This window comes from Myxine glutinosa, chromosome 11, assembly GCF_964187855.1.
Source record: "Myxine glutinosa chromosome 11, kmMyxGlut1.1, whole genome shotgun sequence".
NCBI lineage: Eukaryota > Metazoa > Chordata > Myxini > Myxiniformes > Myxinidae > Myxine > Myxine glutinosa.
Genome location: NC_136271.1, coordinates 134,454,080 through 134,476,486, shown reverse-complemented (window position 1 = coordinate 134,476,486; position 22,407 = coordinate 134,454,080). Strand labels below are relative to the sequence as shown.

At 43.1% G+C, this 22,407-nt stretch overlaps 1 protein-coding gene across 1 annotated transcript in view; it reads right to left on the bottom strand.

The window, feature by feature from the left end:
- Positions 1-2,681: 2,681 nt before the first annotated feature.
- Positions 2,682-22,407, bottom strand: part of ACBD3 (acyl-CoA binding domain containing 3) — a 29,267-nt gene continuing 9,541 nt past the window's right edge. Inside the window, exons 5-8 of the mRNA XM_068130990.2 lie at positions 19,424-19,595; positions 10,630-10,759; positions 7,833-8,114; positions 2,682-4,065 (exon numbers count right to left, since the gene is read on the bottom strand). Coding sequence (XP_067987091.2) covers positions 3,803-4,065; positions 7,833-8,114; positions 10,630-10,759; positions 19,424-19,595 — 847 coding nt within the window. The 3' untranslated portion in view covers positions 2,682-3,802. The remainder of the gene's footprint in view (positions 4,066-7,832; positions 8,115-10,629; positions 10,760-19,423; positions 19,596-22,407) is intronic.

Sequence of the window (22,407 nt, the reverse complement as noted above, 5' to 3'; positions counted from 1 at the left end):
TGTAAAACACCTATTAGGCCATAATTAGAAAATATATCAACCAAAATGGTTATGCATGATAATCAATCATGCAAATTAATTGATTGGTGAAATTTTGAAAACTGATGTTTCCATGGCAATTTTTTTTTGGGGGGGGGGGGGGGGGGGAGGATTTTGCAAGTATGTTGCTAGCACGACATCTCTGTTTGTCTCTCTATGCAAACTCTAACATAGGCCACAAATGCCACCTGGTGGGAGCCAGTATTACGTTATTATATTTCAACAGTGTACCTCTATGGTATGTACAAATGGAATGTGAGTACATCTACGAAGTATGTTAAAATATGTCCATGTCAGCAAAATACATCCATACATCCATAGCATATACAATTGGAACATGAATCAATACAATAAAACCAATGGTCTGTTTATCTGCTGTGAGAACATAAATCTACATCGCCAATGCATCGTCTAAACACCAGCACACACACACGCACCACACAAAAGTCCTGCCGAGGGTATAAAATCTCCGATTTCTCTTATTAGTTTTCCTATTTTATTCCTTACACTCCATTATGACCTCTAAAATAAAGAACAAAAGTGGAGGCAAAATAATCTGCCGTTTTGTGTGTAAAATAAAAACTAAAAAGACGTTTCATTTTTTTATCATGTGTACAAATGGCTACGTAATCATGTACACCATTTGCAACACAAGTGCAGACATACCAGCAAGTCTGGGTCCTCAAAAGTTCACACAACAAAGTGGCACAATGTCATGGTGCGAACGAAGGACTGAAGAGAGCCAAAGCCAATGGCCTTCTCATCCGAAATGCCACACGAGGGCTGGAAACGGCAAAATAATGCTTCTTTTCTGTTGCTCAGCATCTAAATTTGTGACAGAACAAACTCAAAGGCAACAGGAATTAGACGTGGCAGTTTGTAAGAATATCAGATGCAGATCCTTGTAGAAAGATCGCGTTTACATCTTGACCTGGACCTTTGCCAATATCTTGTACCATTGATATGAAACAGCAGCAACACCAACAGCAGTAACACCAACAACACCAACACTGACAACAACAACAACAACAAATAAAATGATGCTCACGTTACTTTTCAAGGTATTCTACAGCTTTCAACACTTGTCTCTTCAGTGTTGAATCTTTCACATCCCTTCAGTAAAATAACTATTTTGGACGTGCAGATAGCCATTGCAGGATATCATTATTAAAGGCCTCCACTCGTCAAAAATAAAGTCTTGCCTGCAGAGTGCTCTTCAATACGGATGTTCTTGACAGGCAATCACTACCATAGTGTGCAACCAGTCTAAGATAACAGGCTTGACATTTTCCCTGACAGGCCTCTTCCATGGTCATCCCACTCCACTATCCACCATCCTGATTTTCAGCAAATGCATTAAAGCAGGAAATACACGATTATGGGTATTCATAACAGTTATAAAAATACATTTCGCTGAATAATTAATTTACATAGATCATTCTTCATTACGCAGCCTGGTGTTGGCTTAGCGGTTAGGGTGCCGGCTTGGGATCCTAGGATCCTGGGTTCAAATCCCGGTCGATCGCTGAATTAACGCCAGGGGGGTTTACTCAGCCTGTCATCCTTCCGAGGTCGGCAAATTGAGTACCAGCTTGCTGGGATGAATGATCACGGTGTGTACCCCGGCTTAGAGTAGGTACACCGTATCCCTGCGCATCGAAGAGCGTGACCAAGGGTTGGCGTCAGGAAGGGCATCCGGCCATAAAAACATTGCCTCAAACAGGGAACCATGATTGTCATGGGGCCCGCAAGGCTAACCCCTGCTCTAGCGGGGAAAATGGCCTTAAAACGATCATTCATTCATTCATTCTTCATTACACAGGTGTGGGAGGAAGAGGAGATGAAGGAAGGAGATGAAGGAAAGGAAGGAGAGGAAGGATGTAAGGACGTAAGGGGAGGAAAGAAGAAGAGGAAGGAAGTAAGGAGAGGAAGTAAGGAGAGGAAGGAAGGGGAGAAAGGAAGAAGAAGGAAGAAGGAAGAAGAAGGAAAAAGAGGAATGGGAAGAAAAAGATCTTTCTTATTAGAGCAGAAGACTAGACAGTTCAAATCTGAACCACCCTAATGCGGCAGTGTACAGTATAAATGGATAATGACGTTCATGATTATGGAGACATAGCACTGGCTTATCAATTAGAAGGCCATTCTTTCACACCAAAGTTTCTATTTACTAACAAACTACCAGACTCATCCCCAGCTCCAACAGCAAGAACAATCAAGCAAGCGACATTGGTAATCAATTAAGCTCGATTTTAACAGTCAGTGGAAGCACTCCTCTCCCCCCCCCCCCCCGCCCCCCCCACAAGTCCTTTTTCATTCCTTTTCCAGCTCAACCCAAGAGTACAAAAGCAAATACTCTACCCTGATGTGCGCTTGGCCACGATGGAAGTGACGTCGCCAATTTAACAAAAACAACAAACACCTGACGCACTGAGATAACGTCCACAAGCACAAGCGGCGGCAAAGCACCAGCCGTTCCCTTCGATGATCGAGCAACACACACCGAGCGTCATCGCTTCATGTGGGAGCAAGAGAAGAACAAACTCAAATTTCATGGAAATTACGCGATCGAGCAACATCCGAACTCGCGACGCAGAGTGGAAGAAACAAATCAACCAACAGAAAAAAAAACAAGGCAGATGTACTTGTGATACAAATGTCTCCGATTTATAAATTGACACCAGTGTTCACATACTATCCATCATCTTGGCACCCATTGTACAGTAGCAGTAACATACCAGCAGCACATTACCGTACACAGGTGGACGACATGCACGTGTGTGGGAGAAATGTCGTTGCAAAAACAAAAAACAAACAAAAAAAAACAAATAAATAATGCTCACACCAAATGCCCGATGCAATGATCATTGCAAGCACAAGAAATGATCATTTCCGGCATTACTCACGAGTCAAAGTCGGAAAGCCACTTCAGTTTTCCACCTTGAAAGGTCGGGTCGTTTAAATGACCTTGTACAGCCTCTCGAGCGTTTGAACGTTTCCCCCGACACGTCTTAGCCACTACAGAAAGTCACAGCCACTACTGCAATGCCAGTTGGCCTTGTCCGGTTGTTCACTGCACCGCCGGCTCAATGAGTTGCGTCACTGGCAGGAGGAGGCCGTACGCATTTAGGACTGCAAGAAGCACAGAAACACAACATGAACGGACAGACTAAATGAAAAGCTTTGCAACTACAGCCCAATCCCTTGCCAAAACGCCAGGCCCAACGGTTCCGAGTCCACGTCCGAGTTATATACATGTGCGAACTCAGAGAGGGCGCAGGTGAAGCATTGTGGAATGAACCACATTTTTAAAGGGAGTCTTCCTTTTGGATTCCCAATAAATAGTGCAAGACCTCCCCCTAATCTCCCACCGGCAAACAGGGACCTCTTTGCACCCACGCCGAGAAACACATCTTCAATCAAACTCGCACCAATTTGGGGTAGAAATACAATTATATTATGAAAGTTGATGCTAATCCCACTGTATATTTATACATCATCTCCATATGCCTCCTCACAACAGCAAATGTTGAAACAGTAATCACAGAACGACTTTTGGGCAACCTGCATTGGCCCGTGCACGTCGCAATTTCAAATCATCCTGAACACCTGATAGAGAATCTTAATTTCTCCCTCACCCTCCCGGTCCTCTTGCTCTTGCTCGGTCAACCACCCAGTTGACCGAAGCCTCCCTCCCTTACTCTGAGCACAACTTTACGTTTTTACAGCCCGACCAGTCCTTCTCCATCCATCGTCTTCTATTGGTTTATCGGGTATAATAGACACGGTAGTATACAGTTTTGGAACGCCACAGTGAGTAGGAGTTGTCGAATTTGAGCAGGTAGACACCCCTGCCCGGATATTGGTGGCTGCCAGCATAAACTTCAACGTGGCAATCGCGCCGATACACCGGAACCACTTCTTGCACCAAAGCTTTAGCACTTTGTTCACCAGCACCACCAGAACCAGCACCACCATCTGTGGTGACATCTCCATTGCCTGCCACCTCACCAGGTGGATCAACTTCCACTGCAGATTGAAGAGAAAGCGATTGCGTGGGGAGGAGGGGGAGGGGGCAAAAACAATGAATGAACATAAATGAAATCTTTGAACACAACACTTCACAAACGTTATTTACTGTAGAATGAAAATAAGAGAAGTTTCTTCAAGAACACATCAAGGGGATCAACGTAAATGTCAATTGTAAGATAAAATCCCAAAACAAGTTGTCCAGATATTTTCACAGCTTCACTTTTTCAATCTGGCAGATAACTATTAAATGTCTTACTCAGGCCCAAGTTGAGGCCGACACGGGCTAAAAGCAATAGGATAAATGCAGACAACTGCAGCTACTTTTGTGGAGGAAGTGCATTTGTATGCCTCTGCCGACGAAGTCGCCAGAGGCATTATGTTTTCAGGTTATCCGTCCGGCTGTCCGCCCGTCCGCCTGTGATAAGTTTTCGTTACCGCGATAACCTGACAACGGCTGAAGGGATCTTAGTCAAACTTGGCAAAGGTATGTACACTACCGGTCAAAAGTTTTAGAACACCTCAATTTTTCCAGTTTGTTTTGAAACTTACGCAGTTTAATGTCTCAATGTACTCTTAAATTAAGCATACAACAAATAAACAATTGGAGATAAAAAAGAAATCATAGAATCATTTTGTTTAACAAAATTTAATTTAAATTTTTGACTCAGCAAAGTCGCCACCTTTTGCAGATATAACCGCCGAACACACTCGTGGCATTCTTTCTACAATGGAAATCAAATATTGTTCGGGAAGTTCTTCCCAACACTGTTGCAGAAGTTCCCACAAATGTGTTGCACTTGTAGGTTGCTTTGCTTTCACCCTTCTGTCCAGTTCATCCCAAACCAGCTCGATGTGGTTTAAGTCTGGAGACTGTGCTGGCCATTCCCTGATTTGAAGCCTACCGTCTTGTTCTTTTCCTCGAAGGTAGTTTTGACATAGCCTGGTTTATGGTCATTATCTTGCTGTAGGATGAACCCCTGACCAACTAGGCGTATGCCAGAGGTTATTGCATGGCACTGCAAAATGCTGTGGTAGCCCTTTTGGTTCAGGGTGTCAGTCACTCTGCGCAACTCGCCGACTTTGGATCCAGCAAAAGAGCCCCAGACCATCACGCTTCCTCCTCCATGTTTGACAGTTGGTGTCACACACTGAGGAACCATCCTTTCGCCTACTTGACGGCATACAAAAACCCTGCGTGATGAACCTCAGATTTCAAATTTTGATTAAATCGGTCCATAAGACCTTCCTCCAGTGTTCAGTAATCCACTGGCGGTGCTTTATGGCCCAGGCAAGCCTCTTTTTCTTATTTTGACATCTTAGCAATGGCTTTCTTACTGTCAAACCTGCAGCTCAAAGTCTTCTCTTCACAGTTGAAACTGAGACTTGCTTACTTCGACCAGTGTGAAGCTGTGCTTGAAGCTGTTGCCCTGTGAGCCGCCTATCACACAAGCTGTTGACTCTCAGAAACTTGTCTTCTGATTCTGTTGTGGCTTTGGGTCTGCCAGACCTCTTCCTGTCAGAGTTTCCTCCAGTTTCCAATATACTACTTCCTGCAGTACAATATTGTCCAAATAATGCTTCAGAGGGTGTAATAACAGTCTGTTCCAATACTGCTTTTATACAGACAGGGGATTTGTAATCAAGTAATCAGCAGAGGTTGGGACACCTGTAGGAATTGTTTGCATCAACTTTCAAGGCTTAATTTACTTACATTGCTGCAGAGCAGCTGTAAGTTGTTGACCCATTACTTGTTCCCTGAAGAAGGCCTTTGTTTACAATATAACTGTGCAATTTACATTATTTTCCCGTTTTTGCTAAGCTAAACCTTTTTTTTTTTTTAACCTCGAGCAGTTTGCTGCTTACCTTCGTACCATTTCACGTTATTCACTGGACATTAAACTGCGTAAATTTCAATAAAAACTAGAAAAACTGAGGTGTTCTAAAAGTTTTGACCGGTAGTGTATAATGAGGTAAAGATGAAATGAATATATTTTGGGGTCACGAGGTAAAATGCCAAAGGTCAGAGGTCATGTTAGGTAAAAATACTGTTACCGTGATAACTTGTGAACCAGTGAGAGGATTCTGACCAAATTTGGTACAGTTATGTAAAATGGTGTAATGATGAACTGATTGAATTTTGGGGTCAAGCGGTCAAAGTCTGTAATATGTCTATAACTTGAGAACGGCTGAAATGATCGAATTCAAACTTGGGACAGGTATGTATAATGTTGTAAAGATTAATTAGATTTTGGGGACAAGAGGTCAAAGGTCAAAGTCTGTAATAGGTCTATAACTTGAGAATGGCTAAAGGGATCCATTTAAAAGTTGGTACAGATATGTATAATGATGTAAAGATTAAATGATTCGATTTTTGGGTCCCAAGGTCAAAGGCCAAATGTCAGAGGTCATGCGAGGTAAAAATGTGATAACTTGAGAACAGCTGAATGGATTTAAATCAAACTTGGTACAAGAATTGTAATGATGTAATAATGGGGGCGGAGGCATATCAGTCGACGTCATGATGTTGAAGAGTGCCGTTCTAGTTTTAACTTTATATTAAAGAAGCCGGATTTCTCCGTCTGTCGGTCCATTTGTCTGTCACGCTCTTTTCGCTAGGACATCATTATGGCATTATGTCTGGGACATCATTAGAGCGTTACTAGGCCTCTATGGACATGCATGTCATTCCTGTGGTGCCCAGCACTCAACCTGCCTCATTACTTCGTTGACGGAAGTTGAACAACATAACCCATACATTTGACTCCATCTGCTGTCTGACATCCATAGGCGATGGACTGAATGCCAGACACTAGGCATCTGGATGGCAGATTTAGTAAAATGGTGGTGTACTAAGATGGTGTTACAACTGGAATTACGGGTGTATGTCTCATGCTCGGCTAGGCCTTTATGTGGTGTATTATTCATGGATCAATACGAATTGCATTTTGCAACTTGAAAAAAAAAAAAAAAAAAAAAAAAACGACATAATATCTGATCCACCTTTGGTGGCGGAGGTAATAACTTTGTGAGTTGAAGGCGACGAGTCCATTGCATTACAAGCTGTTGGGTTATATTTGTTTTATTTAGAGCATGTTTAACGACTTAAAAGTGAGCCCTTGGAAATCGAAATTTCAAAAACAAAGGGAAAAAACCAAGTTAGGCTTAATCGACTCAGTTTTTCCTGCCCTTTCCAAAGGTGCAACTCTCATCGCCCACTAATTTCCATCCAATTAACCACCCAAAGTTTGATTCAGGGAGAAAAAAAAAACAAAAACAAAAAAAACGGTCAAACTCCAAAGAGAAATATTTGACCCCCCTCTCTCCCTGTCTTTTTAATATATTGTGTGTGTGTATATATATATATATATATATATATACACATTTAAAACCTGAGAGTCGAAAGATTTAGATGCATCTCGAGCAGCAATTACAAGGGTTTTGGTAGTACTCCATTCACCTGCCCATAAGTGGAGCTCAAAGTTTTGATCACTGGATTTGAAAACCTTCAAATCGATTTACTTTCTAGGTTGAAAAAAACATATAAAAACATCAGAAATCGATAGATCTCGCAGGGCTGCTCATTTTAACCAAGTATATACCCAACTCAACACAAATGCAGTCAACATGAGGGTGCCCCAGGGGCACTTCATACACTAAGTAGTTAAAAGGCATGATAAAAGGGCATACTTGAAGCACGATTCTGCATTTGAATCACTCAATGTGATTAATATGGTGCATGGTAACTTGTGCTTAAACAATCTCACCCTCATCCTCCTCTTCCTCGCTGGATTCGCTCAGATGAACGTTGGGTGGACCCGCCTGTCCTTCACTCCACTCAAAGCACACTCCGAAGCCCACGTCATAATGGTCAGTTGCAAATTCCCAGAAAAGGTAGGAGCCTTCATCATGTGTCGGTACTCGTACCGTCACCACTTCCCCACGCCCAACTGTAATTACCGATTCGGCATCTTGTCGAACCTTTTCCTTGAAGTCCCTGATCTGTGGACGGGTCCACATTGATGGAGCTGCCAGGCACGGTCGGCTCTCTAGAGAGAGATTAAAAAAGGATGGAGACAAAAGCAAGAAAATATCAAGAGTGCTGGAAGGGGACCAAGCACAGGCAGGATGGGCAGAACGGCCTTCTCCTGCACTTTGCTTTGTTAACTATACACAAGATGAAACATAATCAGTCATGCCCATTTTTATACTAGATTTACTCGAGGCAGGAAATGTGAAATGGGTGAAAAGATACCGTTGGATCGATTAAGCAAATGCAGATGGGACAGCTGACTTTACATTCCCATCCACAGGATTAGCACCAATATTCAACAATGATTCATTCCTCTTGGTGTTGACCTAATGGTTAGGGTGGCGGGCTTAGGGTCCCAAGGTCCTGAGTTTGAATCCCGTTCAGCTGTTGAATTAACACCAGGTGGGGTTGACTAAGCCTGTCATCCTTCCGAGGTCGGCAAAATGAGCACCAGGGTACTGGGTCCTCTCTCAAGGAGGTTGGTGGCAGGATGTACACTCCGGGCCACCATAAAAACACCTCATTCCGTAGCAAATCAGGATGGTGCCGTGTCAGTGTGTTTCCACAGAAGCCCACAGAATCTTGTTTCTCACAGTCTGAGAGTCCTTTCAGTGCTTTTTTGCAAACTCCAAGCGGGCTTTCATGTGTCTTTCACTGATGAGAGGCTTCCGTCTAGCCACTCTGCCATAAAGCCCAGATCGGTGGAGTGTTGCAGTGATGGTTGTCCTTCTGGAAGTTTCTCCCATCTCCACACAGGATCTGTGGAGCTCAGCCAGAGTGACCATCGGGTTCTTGGTCACCTCTCTTACCAAGGCCCTTCTCCCCCGATTGCTCAATTTGGCCGGGCGGCCAGCTCTAGGAAGAGTCCTGGTTGTTCCAAACTTCTTCATTTAAAAATTATGGAGGCCACTGTGCTCTTGGGAACCTTCAATGCAGTAGAAATTTTTTTGTCGGCTTCCCCAGATCTGTGCCTCCACACAATCTTGTCTCTGAGCTCTGCAGGCAGTTCCTTCGACCTCATGGCTTGGTTTTTACTCCGATATGCATTATCAGCTGTGAGACCTTATATAGACAGGTGTGTGCCTTTCCAAATCATGTCCAATCAATTGAATTTACCACAGGTGGACTCTAATCAAGGTGTAGAAACATCTCGAAGATGATCAAGAGAAATGGGAAGCACCTGAGCTAAATTTCAAGTGTCAGCAAAGGGTCTGAATACTTCTGTCAATGTGATATTTCAGTTTTTTCTTTTTAATAAATTTGCAAAACTTTCTAAAATCCTGTTTTCTCTTTGTCATTATGGGGTATTGAGTGTAGATTGATGAGGGAAAAAATGAATTTGAACGATTTCAGCATGAGGCTGCAACATAACAAAATGTGAAAAAAGTGAAGGGGTCTGAATACTTTCTGAATGCACTGTATATATATGTGCGTGGAAGGGCCGCGCGTGGAATATGCGCGTGGAAAATGCGTATATGCGCGTGGAAGAAAGAAGGGCCGCGCATGGCAGAGAGAAGAGCCGCGCGTGGCAGAGAGAAGAGCCGCGCGTGGCAGAGAGAAAACTGTGTCCATGACTACAATTTCTTCCCATTGTAATAAAATGGGATATATTTGTGATTTTATTAATGCCAAACCTCAGGAGTTTTTCAAGATATCAGATTGAAACTTACACAGCTTACTTGGGTGTATGTGTATAATAAAATCAGGTCAAAATTTGTCAAAGGTCAATGCCATCCAAAATATACACAACTATTAAGGCCACAATTAGGAAAGGTATCAACCAAATTTGTTATGCACAACATTCTATCATGTAAACCACTTGATAGGTCCAATTTTCAGAATTACCAAATTGCTGTTTCCATTGCCACTGTTTTTTTATTTATTTCGCAAGTATCATGCTGCACACGACGGTTTTCCTTGTTTGCCTCTTCCTCATATATTTCCAACCACCTGAATTTTTCCCACACACAGACGAAAGGTCAACACCATAATACAAAATTTCACTTCATCAAATTGATGTAAAAACATCAAGTAATGCTTCTTCGTGTGATCAAGTATTGTATATTAGGTTCCCGCCCCTCCCCCCTTTGCGAAGAGAGGGGCAGAGCTTGGCTTTCACATCTGTTCAAAAGTAGATTGTCTGTCTCCGAAGATCGATCCTCTGTCGGGAATCGAACCAATTGCATTTAAATACGAGTACTTATTTTCCGTATACAATGAAAATGAACATACAAACAGTACACAGTCTCTATGGGACTACACGAGTGTAATGAGTGGTCAGACAATTCTGTACCACCTCAAGCAAGGAAATGAGGTCATTTCATTTAATTTTGTAGCCCAACCAACCCGTTTACGTTTTTGCTGATTTTTTGGTTTGCACGTTTGATTTTTTGCATTTACTTTTTTTATTTTTGCTTCGACATGGAGGAAAAAGATGTGAAAGACACAGCATTCATTTGTGGTACGATTGAATGTTGCAGTACAAACAGTACCGGTGTTCCGCTCTGCTTGCACGAGTGCTCAATGTGTACCTTCATGTCCATTGTCCAACACATCCTCTCCTGCAGTGACAGGTGGCCGATCTGCACATGTGTCATCCTGCACTTGTGCTTCGTTTCCTGGTTTTGTTGATCCACCTTCTTGTTCTTTCAATGCAGCAGCCTGACGAAAACGAGAAAAGTCATCCTCAGATTGAAAAGTCAAACTCAAAATGTGTTGATTAGCAGGACAACATCACGACTAACAAGGATTGGAATTCCGGTTCCTTGTGCTCGGTCGTGCCGATTTTCAACTCCTTCCTCAGTTTTCCTCAATGATAAATACTCCTGATCGTTTTGTCGATCTCCTCCTGTTTATTTTGGTGTGTCTGTTTACTGTGTGCTTCTAGTTTGGTTTTGTTTTCAAATTCTTGCAAATCTGTGAGTATTTGTCGGACTTTTTGAGACCTGCCCGGTTCCCTCATTAGTCGTGTGTCCACGATCACCCTTTCTCTGTACTACCTTCAATCTTTTTATTTTCACCCCTTAATTCCTCCCTCAAATATACCCCATGTTTAATGACTTAAATATATTTTAAAAAATTAATAAAATAAGATAAATAAATAAAAAGGAGTTCCTCCATTTTGGGCCAACCTGGTGTTGGCCTAATGGTTAGGGAGGCAGGCTTGGGATCCTCAGGTCCTGAGTTTGAATCCCGTTCAGCTGTTGAATTAATACCAGGTGGGGTTGACTCAGCCTGTCATCCTTCCGAGGTCGGCGAAATGAAAACCAGGGTACTGGGTCCTCTCTCAAGGAGGTTGGTGTTAGTATTTGCACTCCGGCCACCGTAAAAAAAACACCTCATTCCATAGCACACACACAGTGGTGTGTGTCGGGATGGTGCTGAGGAGCCGTCCAAAGATGTAGCGACGTGCTGATCCAGCGTACGCTACCATATATATATATATATATATATATATATATATATATATATATATATATATATATATATATATATATATATATATATAACTCTGTGTTCAAAAAGTATCCGACCTTTATTTTTCGTGCGTAAAAAAAAAAAGAAGCTAGGGAGGCGTTGATTGGTGCACGTATGTAGGCGATCCTAATGCACACGCGTGAATTTTTTCCCACCTGCAGAAGCTGTCATTCGACGGCAGACCGCCGATGAGTGAGGACATGTAAGTGAGCGCCGTCGGATTTTCGTTTTTGACAAAATGACGGAAAAACTTGAACAACGCTACTGCATCAAATTTTGTGGAAAGCTTGGCGATTCCCAAGTGGAAACGATCCGCAAGATTCAACACCGTTCATTCCATTATGAAGGAGGATTTGGGCTTCAGGAGAATCTCAGCGAAGTTCGTACCAAAGCTGCTAACGATTGAGCAGAAGCAACTCCGTTTGGAGATCGTACAGGACATGCTGGAGACTGTGAACAGCGATCCCAGCTTCCTCAACACAGTGATCACTGGCGATGAGTCCTGGGTTTATGGGTACGACCCAGAAACCAAGTTGCAGTCATCACAATGGAAGCATCCAACATCCCCGAGGCCAAAAAACACCAAATTTGATGCAGTAGCGTTGTTCAAGTTTTTCCGTCATTTTGTCAAAAACTAAAATCCGACGGCGCTCACTTACATGTCCTCACTCATCGGCGGTCTGCCGTCGAATGACAGCTTCTGCAGGTGGGAAAAAATTCACGCGTGTGCATTAGGATCGCCTACATACGTGCACCAATCAACGCCTCCCTAGCTTCTTTTTTTTTACGCACGAAAAATAAAGGTCGGATACCTTTTGAACACACTACGTATATAGTATATATATATATATATATATATATATATATATATATATATATATATATATATATATATATATATATATATATATATATATATATATATATACATACATACACACACACATATATACAGTGAAACCTTGACTTACGAGTGCACCAACTTACGAGTTTTCCGAGATACGAGCCGTCGCTCGGGCGGTTTTTTGCTTTGAGATGCGAGCCGAGATCTGAGTTACGAGCTTACGCCACCCGCCACCAGGTGGGTTCCGGTCACGTGGTTATCTTGCCGTGCAAGCATCTCTGCCGTATATCGCTGCTGCTTTGTTTTCGCATTTTGGTTATTTTGGAAAATTTCTTAGTTTTAACCATGGGTCCTAAGAAATTGAGTGCCAAGGGCAGTACTGAGAAGAAGAAGAGGATGATGTGCTTGGATATAAAACACGCAATCGTCGAAAAACATGAGCGAGGTGTGCGTGTTGTCGACTTGGCGAGGCAGTACGATCGTAGTACTTCTACGATATGTACGATTTTGAAGCAGAAGGAGTCGATAAAGGCTATAACGCCAGCCAAGGGCGTTACGATTATTTCAAAGCTCCGGACCTCAGTCCATGAAGAGATGGAGAAGTTGTTGTTTGTGTGGTTGACGGAGAAGCAGCTCGCAGGAGATACCGTGACCGAGAGCATAATGTGTGAGAAGGCCCGAGACATTTACGGGGATTTGGTGCAGCAGACGGCGGGAACATCAACGGACGAGGCATCGGAAGAGTCATTCAAAGCCAGTCGGGGATGGTTTGATAATTTTAAGAAGAGGACCGGCATTCACTCCGTCGTGAGGCATGGTGAGGCAGGAAGCTCGGATGTGAAGGCAGCTGAAGATTTTATTATAACTTTTGCCGAACTGATAGAAGCTGAAGGATACATCCCCCAGCAAATCTTCAACTGTGACGAGACAGGGCTCTTCTGGAAAAAGATGCCGAGGAGGACGTATATAACGGCAGAGGAGAAGAGCATGCCAGGCCACAAACCCATGAAGGATAGGTTAACCCTTGCACTGTGCGCGAATGCGAGTGGTGACTGCAAGATTAAGCCGCTACTCGTATATCACTCTGAAAACCCCAGAGCCTTTAAGTCTCATAAGATACTTAAAGAAAAACTGCAGGTTATGTGGAGAGCAAACGCAAAGGCGTGGGTCACCAGGCAGTTCTTTGTGGAGTGGGTAAACCTGGTCATTGGTCCTGCCATCAAGAAGTACCTTTTGGAAAATAACCTACCCCTGCAAGCCCTTCTCGTCCTTGACAATGCTCCCGCACACCCACCAAACCTCGAAGACGACATCCTTGAAGAATTTAAGTTCATTAAGGTCCTCTACCTTCCAGCCAACACCACCCCTATCCTGCAGCCCATGGACCAGCAGGTGATTTCAAATTTCAAAAAGCTCTTCACCAAGCACCTGTTCCGGCGCTGCTTTGAGGTTACGGAGAGCACAAACCTCACCCTTCGAGAGTTCTGGAAGGATCACTACAATATCGTGACCTGCCTCAGAATTATCGACATGGCCTGGCAGGGTGTTACAAGGAGGACCTTAAACTCTGCATGGAAGAAGCTGTGGCCTGAGGTTGTGTCCGAAAGGGACTTCGAAGGATTCGAACCTGAAGTGTTAGTGGTGGAGGAGATTGTGTCCCTCGGAAAGTCCATGGGCCTGCAAGTGAATGAAGAAGACGTTAACGACCTCGTCGAGAAGCACAACTAGGAACTGACAACGGAGGAATTAAAGAAGCTACAGCAGCAGCAGAATACGGAGGTTTTGCAGGAAATTAACACGGAGGAGCCAGAGGCGGAGGTGGTTATCGCTACAAGTGAGATTAAGGAAATGTTGGGAATGTGGGAGAAAATTTCAGAGTTTATTGAAAAGAAACACCCTGAAAAAGTTGCAACAGGTCGTGCGTTGGCGCTATGTAACGACACTTGCCTCACTCATTTTCGAAACATTTTGAAAGGGAGGAAGAAACAAACCTCGTTGGACAGGTTTTTATTGAAACGCCCTGCAAGTGAAAGCGAGGAAAGTGTGGCGAAAAAGGCAAAAGTTATCTCCTCCACCTCCGCCAGCATCTTCGTCTGATCTTCAAGGTAAATACACTTAATAAAACCAGTTTATTTCTTTACATTCTCTTTTATTATGTACAGTATATACGAGGTTGTGCTTGTTTATACATTATTTGTTATTTATAAAGTACATTTTTCTTATTTAAAAACACGTAACAAAAAAAATTGGTGTGGTTTTTTGGGGGCTGGAACGGATTAATAGCATTTCAATGCATTTTAATGGGGAAATTTAATTTGAGAAATGAGCAAATTGAGTTACGAGCTCGGTCACAGAACGAATTAAACTCGTAAGTCAAGGTTTCACTGTATATATATATATCCCGGTGTATACCCCGGTTTAGAATAGGTACACCGTTTCCCTGCGCATCGTAAGAGGCGACTAAGGGTTGGCGTCAAGAAGGGTATCCGGCCATAAAAACATTGCCTCAAAAAGGGAACCATGATTGTCATGGGCCCGCAAGGCTAACCCCCGCTCTAGTGGGGAAAATGGCCTTAAAATGATCATTCATATATATATATATATATATATATATATATATATATATATATATATATATATATATATATATATATATAATGGTATCTGTAATCTGGTTCTCCACCCTAATGAGCGGACAACATGACGTCATCGCCATGCACGTCCGCCTTGCCTGCAAAGTTCCAGAGGAACCATCTAGCAGTGCGTCATTACGGATTATAAAGGTTCGAGAACCTTTATTACGTTGGAGAACCAGATTACAGATACCATTATTAGTAACTCCCAACCGCAACCAGGTCGACTCCATATGATGAGTGGATACCAGAGATAACGTCACCGCGTGGCAGGCGGTGCGTATCGCTCCCAGCAAGGTGCAGCAGCAGCTGTATGGGACACCTTGCTGGCGGTTCTCCACTGATGATATGAAGGTCGCATAGTGACTGATATATATATATATATATAAGCAAAGATTTGCGGTTGGGAGTATATCCAAATGACTCCATGGTAAGATCTCCAACCTTTAATTGAACAAACAATGACTCAACGTTTCGATTAACAACATGTGAAGCCACACGCCTCCGTTAATCTTCCTCAAGAGTGATAAAATCATCTCAACATCCCCTTATATGCACAGTGGGCGTGGTATATGCAAAGTGGGGTGGGCAATGCTGGACAGCCAATGAAACCGTATCACACCGCTCTCGTGAACAGAGACGTTACCGACCAAATTCAAAAATCAACCGCATATTAACAGTTCAAAATAATCCTGTAAGCAATGCTGGATTATAACGCAAGTGTTGAGAAAATCCGGAACAATCATTACATTTAATCAAAAGTTAAACTTGCAAACAATTAAATTGTAAATTAAATTAAAACTGTAAATATATTAAAGCCAAAATTTTTTAAGACAAAATAAAATTGTCACCTTATCAAGATCATCACATGTGGCCCTATGCGGTAAAGGTGAATGCGGGAAGGAGGTTGGTTTTAGGGGGGATAAAATGGGGGGGGGCAGAGGGGGTTGGAAGTGGATGGGGGGGGGGGTGTGGGAGAGGGGTGGTTTGGAGGGATTGGAGGTGGGAGGGGGCAATTGTCCGAATAAAAACCTTGTGTGATATATTATGTGGACTCGTTGTTCAAAGTACGGAATGCCTGCTTCGTTTACACAAGAGTGGGTCAAAAGCTACCGGTAAGTCAACGACCTCTTGTGTGATCGAGGACCTCTTGATTTTCACCCTTCGCCAAGCCCTTATGAGGGTCAAGGACAAGCTTCCGAGGAAGGATAGGTCAGGGGTGGTATACGTGGTGCCCTGTGGTTGTGGAGCTGAGTATGTGGGTGAAACCGGGAGGACCTTAGGTCAACGTATTACTGAACACCAAAAAGCATTTGAATGTAATTATCCTAGCAGATCTGCTATTGCCAAACATGGCCTTAAGGAAGGCCACACACCTTTATGGGACAGGGTTGATATTTTGGGCTCCACACCCAACAGAAACAGAAGACGTGTTTTGGAGGCTTGGCACACAGAAGAAACTGTTACCTCGATCACACAAGAGGTCGTTGACTTACCGGTAGCTTTTGACCCACTCTTGTGTAAACGAAGCAGGCATTCCGTACTTTGAACAACGAGTCCACATAATATATCACACAAGGTTTTTATTCGGACAATTGCCCCCTCCCACCTCCAATCCCTCCAAACCACCCCTCTCCCACACCCCCCCCCCCCCATCCACTTCCAACCCCCTCTGCCCCCCCCCATTTTATCCCCCCTAAAACCAACCTCCTTCCCGCATTCACCTTTACCGCATAGGGCCACATGTGATGATCTTGATAAGGTGACAATTTTATTTTGTCTTAAAAAATTTTGGCTTTAATATATTTACAGTTTTAATTTAATTTACAATTTAATTGTTTGCAAGTTTAACTTTTGATTAAATGTAATGATTGTTCCGGATTTTCTCAACACTTGCGTTATAATCCAGCATTGCTTACAGGATTATTTTGAACTGTTAATATGCGGTTGATTTTTGAATTTGGTCGGTAACGTCTCTGTTCACGAGAGCGGTGTGATACGGTTTCATTGGCTGTCCAGCATTGCCCACCCCACTTTGCATATACCACGCCCACTGTGCATATAAGGGGATGTTGAGATGATTTTATCACTCTTGAGGAAGATTAACGGAGGCGTGTGGCTTCACATGTTGTTAATCGAAACGTTGAGTCATTGTTTGTTCAATTAAAGGTTGGAGATCTTACCATGGAGTCATATATATATATATATATATAGTCCCTCCTCCCGTACCAACCAAGTGCTTATATACACCTCAGCGTTCTTTCGAACTACGCTCCACTCGGCTTGTACAATTTAGTTTTACTGTTTCTTCCTCTTCCTGCTTTTGAACCTGTCTGCAATCTTCATCCTCCCAGCATCCTTTTCCTCATTTCGGTGAATACCCAGAAAGTCTTGACACTTTTGTTTAAAAATGTTAAACTTCCTTCTCCTGTGTTGCATTCTCTCTTCTATTACAATTAACGTTTCTTCTTCCTTTTCAAAAGGCTGTTATCAAATCGTTCTTTCAATCATTCAGATTCAGAAGAATCAATCTCAAGCAGTTCTTAATTTCTCCAATCTCTTAACTTGCCTTTATAATCACCCCTCCTCTAACGGTTTCAAACGTATCTCTGACTTGTAATTCTCACAAACCCCAGTTTGCAATGGATGTTTGTATTTCATCAAGCGTTCCTTTTGTACATCTTCAGTGTCAATCCCTTCCCTGTCTGTTTCCTCCTCTACTTACACTTGCCCCTATCCTACCTACCATATCTCTTAGCAGCATCCCACTCCATGTCCCCTCCCACCCCGATTCCATCACTAGCTTCCCCTCACCCCACCTCTTCAAATCTCCCACCTCACCCCTTCTCATCTCTCCAAAAACCCCTCCCCTTTCAAAACCCCCCTCTCGTCCCCTACTCCTCAAAGTTGCCTCTTAACTTGTATCCACAAAGCTGCCTCCTCCCCCTTCCTCTCTCTTCCAAATCATTCCTCCACCTCTTCCAATCTTCGACTTCCCTCTGCCCGCCCCCCCCCCCACCTCCTCATATCACTCCGCACTGAGCCTCATATCATCACCACAGAGCATTTTGTCCTCCCGCTCCTCATTTTGCCCTCTCTCCGAGCTCTTCTGCAATCTCTAAAAACACTGTCAACAGCTCCCCCTCTCCTCCCTCATCTTATTCTGAGGGCCTTTCACTCTCACTGCAGGCAGCTTGGTGGTCTTTCTATCTTCTACCGCCTCCTCTCCGACTTAGCTCCCCCAGCTCTATCTGTGCTCTGTCCCCCAAGATTTGCCAGCAACCCTCTTATGGTGAAATTGCCAAAATCAAGACTCTCTGCTCACCTTAACTCTTTCCTTCCTCTTTTTTCCTGCCTCTGGAACAAACTCCCTCACTCTCTTCAATCCCACTCCTCCCATCAGGTCTTCAAAGCATCTGTTCATCACCATCTCATATCATCCCCCATCTAAAACCTTGATCTTTTCGACCCCCGTTAATACACCCCAAACCCATCTCCTTCAAATTCCGTTTTCTTTCCTGAAAGTCCTTGCAGTGTCCATCTTCTTTATCCTGTGTACCCTGCCCCAGTCACTCCCTTCCACAGATCTGATATCTCTGTTTTCTAATGTTGTTCTACTTCCATCTCTCGCCCCCTCTTGTCTCCTGCTCCCTTTATTATATGTTAAATGTGTTAGGTCTTAACGAGCCTCTGCTAAGGATACAAAAAAGACAGATATAATCTGCGGAGTGAAATGCAATTTCTTGTCATCTGGGCCAACTTGGCAAATACACCTCCTGAACAGCAAATGCATTATGAATGAAACCTGTAATCGAATAAAGTGCATCTGCTATTTGTGAAAACAAATGGACAAAAGATACAGGAAATATAACTAAACTGTGCAGATGGTCAACTTTAAGGTCTCAGCTTCTGTCAAGAAACATGAAATACAGTAAGAGAGCTCGATCACATTCCAAATTCCAAAACAGTCAGTATTTCTACAACAGGTTGTATAAATGGAATACTAATATAAAGACAAATGAACGAAATGAGAATTCAACCCTAGCCGCTAGCCCAACACCAGGGATAATTTCTCATGTAGAAACGAGAGAAATCCACTTCGGAAACAAACACCGATTACATTTGATAAAATTGCTTCAGTTGCGACTACGTACCAAATTATTCCCTCGGTGACGATATACACTTCGTATCGGAATATGACGACAACGAAATGCCATATTTTGTTGCCTATTTCTAGCACAAGTTTGTTTCCATCCGCACGTCAAGTGTAGGGCCGAGCTGTGACCTCAAGGTTCTCAGCAAATTATCAATCCCTTTCAAAGGTCACCATAATTGCATAATACAACTACACTGATTGGGCCCTGATCAAACCTGCTGAGCAATCTGCATCTGGTAGAGCTGCTGGATATACTGCAGGTAGTGTTGCTCCTGTAGCTGCCTGATGAGGAGCTGCTGCTGCGCTGGGTTTCCTGGGAACTGTTGGGCAGCATATTGCTGGAACTGCGTTGAAGTCTGGGCATTCAATGCCAACATTATTTGCTGCCTGGGAGGAGTGTTTAAGATGAAGAAAAAAAAATCAATGTATTTGGGTGTGGGGAGAGAATACCATCATGCATTTCACAACAAACAGAAGAAGAAGATTCTGTGATTAGTATGAAAATTGAGGTTCTGAAACCACTACCAAAATTTAATAATGTTTTTTGATATCTGACCGCTTTACCAGAATTACTCCACGCATGATGCAAAGTAAAAAGCAGGGTTTAGCAATTGCTTCACTTCTGTCAGTCTATTTGTGGCCGGAGTACTGAATTCGCACATTGGAAAGAAAAAACATGGAAGAAGAGCAATGCAAAGGGAACATCTGGATGGGTCGAAAGAAAAGCTGAATGACTGGCACTGAAAGAGAAAGGGCTTTGCAGAAGCGAATTACAAAGTGGACAAAGAAGACATCATGTATACTCGAGTCAACCCAAAATGTTTGTCACTCCACATACAGATGACGTACCACCACTGCATCCTCTTCATTGCATCCAGCACGTAAACAACTTCTTGATCCCAGCACAGAAACCTTCCTTCTAAAGTGTCGCCAATGCAGGAGGACGTCGCCGTGTTAACTTCCTCGGCAAAGGAGTCTTACCCTCAAGGTAGTTGTCATTTTAACGAATGTGTAAGTCACATTTACTCACATCTAATCAGTATCGCAGTTGAGGCAAAAATTCCCACTTCCGAGTTTCTGATGTCGAGATAACATCTGTACCGAAGCTTTTTATGGCGTAGCCTCTATGGCAAAGCCATCTCGGACAGTGTTTGTCCGTCTGTATGTATGTATGTATGTATGTATGTATGTATGTATGTATGTATGTCCCCTCAAACGTATACCAATCAAAGCTGAGGATCTGGTCACATGACAGGGTGATGTGATAACGTCTGACGTCATTACGGCGTACGGCGGCTGACTCTCCACACACCGCCATTTTGATTTAGATGTAAAGGTGGGCGCGATTCGGAAAATTTTAAGTCCGCTTACCGCTTATCCGCTCCGCCAGCCCGTGTAGTCCGATGCGCTTATCCGCTTCAGCGGCCGAAAATCTTAGTCCGCTTACCGGTTATCCGCTTCGATTCGATTTTTTTAAAGCGCTTCGACGTTTTTAAAGCGATTTTTGACGTTTCTAAAGGGAATTTAATGCTTTTTAAGCCTAAATAGCCATTTCTAACTACAACAAAGACAAACAAAGCTTTTAAGATCAAAAATATACATTTTTATTTAAATAAAATTTATTCAAAATTTATTGAAATAAAGTTTTCCACTCGACTCTACTCTACTCTACAGTTAATTTAAATATAATTTTAATATATGCAAGTTACATTAAAGAAAAATCAATTTGCCCGTCCTTTCTTTGACAAGAGAGTCTACTAGTCAACAGACTAGCAGTCTGTTGACTAGTCCTCGTCTTCCTCCTCCACCTCGTGGGCCTTCTTGAGGATTTGGAGGTTGCCCTTCATGAAGACGAGGGCCTCGAAGTTCGGTGCAGCCAGGGCCGACCTCTTAGGCCTGAGGATGTCCGACCCATAGCTGAACACGCGCTCGACCGAGGCAGAGCTCGGGAGCGACCGGGTTGTGGATGTCGCTGTGCTGGGACTGCTGGTTTGCGTCGCTCGTGTGCCTGTCCCTGGCACTGCCGCTGGGCTGGAGAGTCAGAAATCTCTCCATCTTGACGTTATTGCCGCTCTAGCGTCCAATAAAATATTCAGTTTTCACTTATTATTCACTTAAATAAATATTCACAATTCTAGAGTAACGGCTCAGGCTAACAGCTGATTTGGCGAATCGCGATGCGCTTTAATTTTTCGGTAGTCCGCGTACGCTTATCCGCTTTGGTTTCCGGGGGTTGTTCCGATTCGCTTATCCGCTTCGAAAACGTTAGTCCGCTGCAGCGGATAAGCGGACTTTCGAAGCGGACCGCCCACCTTTGTTTAGATGCCGTCCAAGCCGAACATATCGTCGAACCTGTCATGTATTACAATCGCCATGCTCTACCTTCACGTTTTTCATTCAGTGTGAAACACAAACAAACCGAATGTTAAAATGACCATCAAATATTGAAAGCATGGCGTTACATCTCTTCCAACAATACGGTACGTATAGGCCTTAAGCTTTATGCCTACACTTCGGACTGCTTCGGACAAATTAAGCCCAGGTTTCTTAATACAGTAGTGTATCATTTCAGTAGTATCGTTTTCGTAATAGTAATAATAATATAGTAAATATGACCATAACATTTTAATCCCAATGTCGTGAATACAAAGTTGATGGATTGAAGTGGTGTATGGTTCAAGATTCCATGATAAGCGGTGTACGGACTAACAACCACGGAAGTAAGGAATTCGCCTCGGCTTTTTGACAGCAAGTTATTAAACCAACCCTTGTGAGGTATATAGAATACACTTGATCTTCGCTCTGTTCTGCAAGTACAGTAAAACCTACCTTACAGATGTCGGGATTCCTCCAAATTTCTTTGTTTAATGTTATAAACAGCATTAGCGACTGTTTAAAAAGCTAATCATGTGTTTGTGGTTTATGATATTTTACAAGCCCGGCTGCACTGCTGTTAGACTTCCGGTCTCGTTTTGTAAATAATGATTGTGAGGTGGGTGGGGGAAGAAGGGGATGGTGGTGAGGTCATAATAAAAATACAAACCTATTTTGCAATTGTAATCCATCTTTTAATGTTGTATTGTTCTCAAAGCCCTCCCAATGATGCTGGCCAGATCCTTATTGACGGTACGACGATGAAATCTAAATGCCCAGTCACACGGCCCCGGTATGAGTCTGCTCGATCATGCATTTCAAAATG